Source organism: Trichoplusia ni, unplaced genomic scaffold (assembly GCF_003590095.1).
Source record: "Trichoplusia ni isolate ovarian cell line Hi5 unplaced genomic scaffold, tn1 tig00001135, whole genome shotgun sequence".
Taxonomy (NCBI): domain Eukaryota; kingdom Metazoa; phylum Arthropoda; class Insecta; order Lepidoptera; family Noctuidae; genus Trichoplusia; species Trichoplusia ni.
In genome coordinates this window covers 17,927-25,411 of record NW_020800097.1, presented here as the reverse complement: position 1 = coordinate 25,411, position 7,485 = coordinate 17,927, and the positions used below count along the sequence as shown (strand labels likewise).

At 38.9% G+C, this 7,485-nt stretch overlaps 2 protein-coding genes across 2 annotated transcripts; both read right to left on the bottom strand.

Annotated features, from left to right (window-relative positions):
- Nucleotides 1-3: 3 nt before the first annotated feature.
- LOC113507232 lies at nt 4-1,928 on the bottom strand (the record flags this gene model as incomplete). Its single annotated transcript, XM_026890105.1, has 3 exons — nt 1,913-1,928; nt 350-1,445; nt 4-307 (listed from the first exon to the last, which is right to left on the bottom strand). Coding segments are annotated over exons 1-3 (1,416 nt in total), but the record flags the coding sequence as incomplete, so codon positions are not given.
- A 634-nt stretch (nt 1,929-2,562) lies between these two features.
- Nucleotides 2,563-7,485, bottom strand: LOC113507229 (ATP synthase subunit alpha, mitochondrial-like). Its single transcript, XM_026890103.1, is given in 11 exon segments — nt 2,563-3,046; nt 3,127-3,294; nt 3,530-3,749; nt 3,921-4,015; nt 4,295-4,464; nt 4,695-4,743; nt 4,745-4,920; nt 5,275-5,539; nt 6,091-6,204; nt 6,801-6,932; nt 7,325-7,485. Coding segments are annotated over 11 exon segments (1,674 nt in total). The 5' UTR covers nt 7,391-7,485; the 3' UTR covers nt 2,563-2,827.

The following is a 7,485-nucleotide window of genomic DNA, read 5'->3' as shown; positions in this document are numbered from 1 at the left end:
TTTCAAGGATGTCACTATGTCCTCAGCTTCAGATACCGCTAACCCTGCAGCTGTCAGCTTGCCAAATAGTCCATAAGAAGATGTTTCGCTTGTAAAGGTGGAGAAGCACATAGAATGGCTGTTATTAGGAGCATACAGCTTCAGTTTTTGGCCTTCTTTCAGTCTGTGACCAAGAACTTCAACTGGTCCTGTTAATAACTTAACTCTTACTTTCCCATTTATGTACAAACTGGTAGGATGCCTCAGCACACACACATAACCATTTTGTGTATTATAAACTTTTACAGGACTAACAAAATTCTCTTTCCTGTGATTCTTTGTCATGTTCATTTTGGGGAATATCTTCTAAGATGATGGTCTCTCTACAGCATATGGATCATTAGTGACCGCCATGTTTTCGTCTTGATCTTGTTCTTGTGTTCCTTCTTGGTTACAATCTGCATTTTCGTCAATCTGCTGCCCCTCTTTTTCATCTTCATCACTGACCAAAAACAATCTATAATCATTGTCAACCACTGGAGCATTGTCCGAGTCTGTTATTGTTGGAGGGAAACGGCTACCTGCGTCAACTAAGGGTTTAAAGTGTTCTCTCATAACATCAGAGAAACTCTGGTCAGGCATATAATCCACTGATACTGACACATATGGTGCAGAATCAGTTGTTGATGTGGTGTTGTCATCATCAGTGACTATACTCAAAGCTTTCATTTCATCAACATTATCAATTTCAGCAACTGGTGTGGTTTCTTTAAGATTTTTCTTAGATTTACTATTTTTTGGAACATTCTCGAGTTTCCTCTTCTTTCCTTTATGACTAGATTCAACTTTGGTTTTACCCAATTTCTCAAGTATTTTTGATGCTAAAATTCCTTCTGGATCAAATTCTTCTGAATCTGTTGACACAGCTTCTGTTGTTGTTTCATCTAATTTTATTAGAAGTGGTATTTCCTCACTTGAGTCAGATTCTACACTTTCAGCTTCGTCAGACAAAGATTGTATTTCCTCATCACACTCCGATATAGATTCATTACTTCGTGATTCTCTCACAACTACTTCATCACTTGATTTACCAGAGGCACTAGATTTCTGGCTCTCTGTATCTTCAGATTTTGTTTCAATTTCATTGTTAATATATCGATTACTAGCAGAAATTTTACTAGGTGATGTGCTATCGGCTTCAGAAGACTTTGATTGACTAGTATCTGCTTCACTACCAGAAATTACAATTTCTTCAACATCACTCACATTGGACACGTCGTAACTAGTATAAATACCAATATCACCGCTTGCACTCTTCTTAATAAGTTCATTATCGCTTTTTCTGTAGCCCTGCAACATGGCTTTTAGATTTTTCTTCGTTAATTCTTCTGCCTTACTGTCTTTCTTTTTTAAAACGTGTGCTTTAGCAAAAAAAATCCATTTTGGCCTAAAATTCTCACACAATACTTAATAAATAGACCTAACTACTGATGGGATGCAACTTAGTGTATGTATTGATCGATTCAAAATGCGTGTCCTCCCACAGCGTGCTAAATATACAAATATTTATATTGTAAACTCGCCGGGAATACGAACATGCGTGTTAAGTTTGGCAGTTCGTAGATAGTTGACAGTGTTGACATATGGAAATGTACGGGGTTGTCACAAAAAAAATCCGAACGAAACACAAAAATCGATAATGATTTGAAAATAAAATTGAGGAAATTGATAACTCAATTTATATAAATAAGTTTATTACGACAAGCTATATAAATAAGTGAGACTATAATGATTACATAGTTTTTTTAAAACCCTTTGCGATGAAGATTCCTACTTCATTTGTCAATGGCTGATTTTGATAAAAACACATTTAACTATAATAGCCAAAAAATGTTTCGTAAAACAACTGGATCATAATACCAAATCGTATCACCAATCTCCCATTTCATTCCTAGTCACCTAAGCTAGTCACAGAGGAGCGCATAAAGAAACAGAGCGCTTGAGCAAGAGCGCATATGTTATGGAATAAACATCATACAATCTGGAATTGGATTTATTTATTAGGTTTACCAACAGCATAACATACATTTTTAACAAATTAGAAATTACAATACAAATTAAGTACACACAGCATTAATATTATAGGTGTACCAAGGTTTTTTTTTATATATGTATGTATGTATTCCAGCTTGTATGATTTCTTTAGATCAATTAAAACTTATTGAGCATGTTTTTCGCTAATCTTTAATTCCAGACAGGAGACGACATGCAATTCAAACCACATCAGTTAAATAACTATGCGTGTGCAACATTGCTGTTCATGTAGGGTAAGAATTGAGCCAGATCGAAATACGTATATAATTATAATTCCCCCTTGCCGACTGGAAATCGTTACTTGACCTCAAAAAGGGTACGAAATGCATCAATTTGAATAGAGGAAAGCAAAGTCAGTGCCAAGTGCCGACACTATAATTGACTGAATAACATCGTTATGCCAGTAACATTATTGATGGTTACGTAATAATATGTTACAAGGGATATCAAGAGGTTAGGTTTACGTAATAATTAAATGAAAACATAACGCTAATTTTATGACATTTAATAATATATAACCACTCCTGACGTTCGAGATAAATACATTCCATGATTGTATCAACATTCAATACAGTCCATACGAATGACAACTACTATAAACCTGCTTGTGGAAGCAGCTTGATTTATGTAACGCTTCCATTAGCCGGCCTAAACATACAGTGGTTGTTGACACGAGACTGTGCTACGAGTTCAGGTACTCCTAAATGCGGATCACAGTTTCCTGTCAAGACCAAAGTTCGTAAACACTAGACGTCTAGTTCGCCGCCTGGGTGAAGGTCGCCAAGAAGTCGGTGACAATCTTCTTCAGTGACTCGTCAGACTCCTTGGTGATCTGACCATCCTTGGCGATGGTGGCCAACAGGCTCTGGTGGCTGGTTTTGATGTGCTGGGTGAACTCCTTCTCGAAACCGGTGATCTTGGTGGGGTCCAGTTTGTCGAGGTGACCACGGACACCGCAGTAGATGATAGCAACCTGGAAAACAGAATGTGATGTGAATTACGGAGCTACGAAAATAACATGTTTTTAGGTGTTTGAAAATTATGATACATTACCTGCTCCTCAATAGCCATAGGCACGTACTGTCCCTGCTTCAGGAGCTCAGTCAGACGCATACCACGGTTCAGCAGCTGCTGGGTAGCGGCGTCCAAGTCGGAACCGAACTGGGCGAAAGCGGCGACCTCACGGTACTGGGCCAACTCCAGCTTCATGGAACCAGCCACCTGTCACACGGTATTACGTAATTAGTAGAAATCAATATTCAAAAGGCTAACTCAAAGAATGCTCAAACTTAGCAGACTGCTTGACTAATTAGTGCGAATATTTACGACTACCAAACTAACTGAAAAATGTCCACTAGTGTCTGGCAGTTTAAACTGACCTGACATGAAGTTTATCTGTTAAGTTTAATATCAAGTCAACAAATCATAAATAAGCTGCTATGAAGGCTATGCCTACCTGCTTCATGGCCTTGGTTTGGGCAGCGGATCCTACACGGGATACAGACAGACCGACGTTGATGGCGGGACGGATACCCTTGTAGAAGAGCTCAGTCTCCAAGAAGATCTGTCCGTCAGTGATGGAGATTACGTTGGTGGGAATGTAAGCAGACACGTCACCAGCCTGGGTCTCAATGACGGGCAGGGCAGTCAGGGAGCCACCACCCATCTTGTCGGACCTGGGGGGAAATAACATTACTTGTAAATCTTAAAGATACTAATGCTTTTAAATTAATACCACATGATTTAGTTTTATTGAAACTACAATCTTAAGAAAGTATTTTTTTCGATCTAAGTCTCAATTTAGTTTTTTTACCACATGAGTGATATTTATTTTGCTGTGTACTTACATCTTGGCGGCACGCTCAAGCAGACGGGAGTGGAGGTAGAACACATCACCGGGGTAGGCCTCACGACCGGGGGGACGACGCAGCAGCAGTGACATCTATACAATGAAAAAACATTTCACTGTTAACTTATATGATGGATATTACAAGTGGATACTTGCAGACAGCTGATGGATAAGATAAGGTTACATGACAATATAATGTAAAATGCGTTGTTATGGCTAGTATATCAAAATTATAATTTTATCACTCATATATCCTACTACTCAAAGAAATTAAACCCAAAACTTGGAAACCAGATAACTGGCAGCATTATAAGTATTAACTTTTAAATAAAAACAGATATGTTAATGTGAAATGCATAAAGTTTTATTTACCTGACGGTAGGCAACAGCCTGCTTGGACAAGTCGTCGTAGATGATGAGGGCGTGCTTGCCGTTGTCACGGAAGAACTCTCCCATGGCGCATCCAGAGTAGGGCGCCAAGTATTGCAGGGGCGCGGCGTCGGAAGCGGTGGCAGACACGATGATGGTGTAGTTGATAGCACCTGGTTACCATGACAAGTTCGTAAGAAGAACCTTCTATCGGCCGTGAGAATGGTCGAATGATCACTACCACTACTTGACTGAACCACAGAAGACCATGGAAAGATGCGTTCTTAACAAGATATTGGTACTTCTTTCTAAATCTTTTTCTTACATAATGTAAAACAGATCATAACCTAACACTTATCATTCTCCCTAACATATTCTGTCATTGAAAAGCTGAAGTTCTCACCAGCATCAGTCAGCCTCTTCACGATCTGGGCGACGGTGGACCTCTTCTGGTCCGATGGCGACGTAGATGCAGTACAGCTTCTTCTTCTCATCCTCGCCCTTGTTGAAACGCTGCTGGTTGATGATGGTGTCGATGGCCAGGGCAGTCTTGCCAGTCTGACGGTCACCAATGATCAACTCACGCTGACCACGACCGATGGGTACCAGGGAGTCGACGGCCTTGATACCTAAAGTATAATGGGGCTGTTAAATATCGAGTCGAGGGTAAAAATATGAATTGGTGATTTTTCTTCTAAATTAGAATAATTGAGTTACGTAAACATTTGAGTGTGGGATCGCGATCACAAACGAAAGACTTGAGATGGACTAAAATTACTCACATGTTACAGACATGTCTTTCAAATATAAAAATGTATCTATGTATAAAATGAAACTCTAGAACCATTTACGTATTTACTAATAGTGGGAGTCCTCAGTGTCCCAGCTAGCTAACAGCTATTATACTTAGGTTAAGAAACATAAGTATAATAGAAGAAAGAACTGAAGTTAAGAAAATCCAAGTGCAGCAAATAAAAACTCACCAGTCTGCATAGGCTCGCGCACAGACACACGGGGGATGATACCGGGGGCCTTGATACCGACACGCATACGGGACTTGGTGTCGATGGGTCCCTTGCCGTCGATAGCGTTACCCAGAGCGTCGACTACACGACCGAGCAGTTGCTCGCCTACTGGCACGTCGACGATAGCGCCGGTACGCTTGACGATGTCTCCTTCCTTGATCAGCTTGTCGTTACCGAATACTACAACACCGACGTTGTCGGGCTCCAAGTTAAGGGCCATACCCTAAGGAAAGAGGATTAAATTAGCACAATTCTTAATGCTGTGCTGAGATGGCAGGCTTGTGGTGATGAACATTTTCTTGCAGCTACATTGAACTATTCCATACTCTAGTTTTGGTTTTTAAAATGTACTCCTGGAATCCTGCTATGCAGTAAAGTTATGCAACATAATGCAGACAATTCCAGTATCAGTATCTGAATTTTAAATTGCTTGATTTTTTCTTGGTACAGTTATTAGTGCATTAATAGTTAAAACATTAACATAATGTACATGATAAATGCACAGATTCTTCTAACTAACATGTTTGAAAAGAAAACTATAACGGATATTTTTCATAAGGAGTAGAATCTAGTTACATAACAATCAGAGAAATATAATTTAATCAACCATTATTCATTATCTGATTCATATCAATCAAAAATCTATTAATATGCCATGCCTATAGGAAGAAAATATGAAAAAAGCTCTTTTTATTTTTCTACAGCCTGTTTTTGATCCAACAGCTGGATAAAGGTATATAGGGTGTAGATTATGTAAAATAAAAATGTACAAACCTTAAGACCGGAGGAGAATTCCACCATCTCCTCGGCCTGGATGTTCTTGAGACCATAGACACGGGCAATACCGTCACCAATGCTCAACACACGGCCAGTCTCCTCCAAGTCAGCCTAATTGGAAAAAAACAAAAAAAAAAATGAAACTATGGGAAATATCCTTCTTTCTTCTGGAGTTGAGGTCTGATTTATTATAAAAATCATTCATATTTCTATTTGAAATTATATTATATTTTTAATTTTTAACTGATGAAGATCTAAGACAAGAAAACATTTTCAGGACTTATTCTTTTAATTCCTCTCTGTTGACTAAAGAGGATTTCATTACTTTATTGCATATATAACCAGTTGATGGTAACTAAAGTTCATTGGCATGGGGTTATTTGCCCTTATGAGGTTATATGGCTACACATTCTAACTACCCTATAATAATAATATATCTTCTCTTATTCTTCTTGTTAGAAATATAATTGATTCATTTAATGTAAATCTAATTATGTTGTAAGAATGTCAGCTGTCAGTGTTGCTGGAACATTTAGGCTATGTACTGGATGTGAATGAACTGAACCACAGATATAGGTCATGGATCAATACCATCCTCCTTGAAGAGCATTCTCATCCTTAGTAATTATAATAATTCTACAAATCAGAGCAACTCCAGTATAAGCAGACTGATAGTTATAGATAAGGATTTATGTAATACTACTAACCTTGGGAGCGGCACCCAGGATCCTTTCCTCCAGGATAGTGGAGATTTCAGCGGCCTTCTGGGTGGGAGAGACATGGAAGTTGCGGGCAGCAACCGCCACGGCGGGGGCCGCGACACCCGCGACCTTCGATACCTGCCGACCGACATAACCAACATCAACACATTTCACACCATATTATAACACTAAGCCGTTACACTAACACTCCTTTCAGCTTCTCACTACTTATTTTCTAATTTATTTCACTAGTTTCATATTTCTGAAGAGCTGAAAATCGAATCGCCCCGTATTACATAACACCGATCATACACAACAGAGTATTTTAATTAAGCAAGTGTTACGGAAATATTATCCAGAATATCGACATAAGGGAGCTTATACTTACATAAGTAAAATAAATTAAGAAATTACGAACATTTAGTTATGATTTCTAACCCTTAGACATTTTGAGATATTTGATAACCGGGTACAATTTTCATGTTACAGGGTTATACACACGTACCAATTATAATCTAAAAGATAATTACCTGCGAGGCGGCATTAGGCAAACGCCTGGCTACTGAGCCGGCAATACGAGCGGAGATGAGAGACATGTTTCACTAATTCTTATAACTATGGCAGACGAATAGATAGAGGCCCGTGGTAGTCGAAGTTCTCCGCTCACGACTCGTTGCGGTAGAACAGGAAG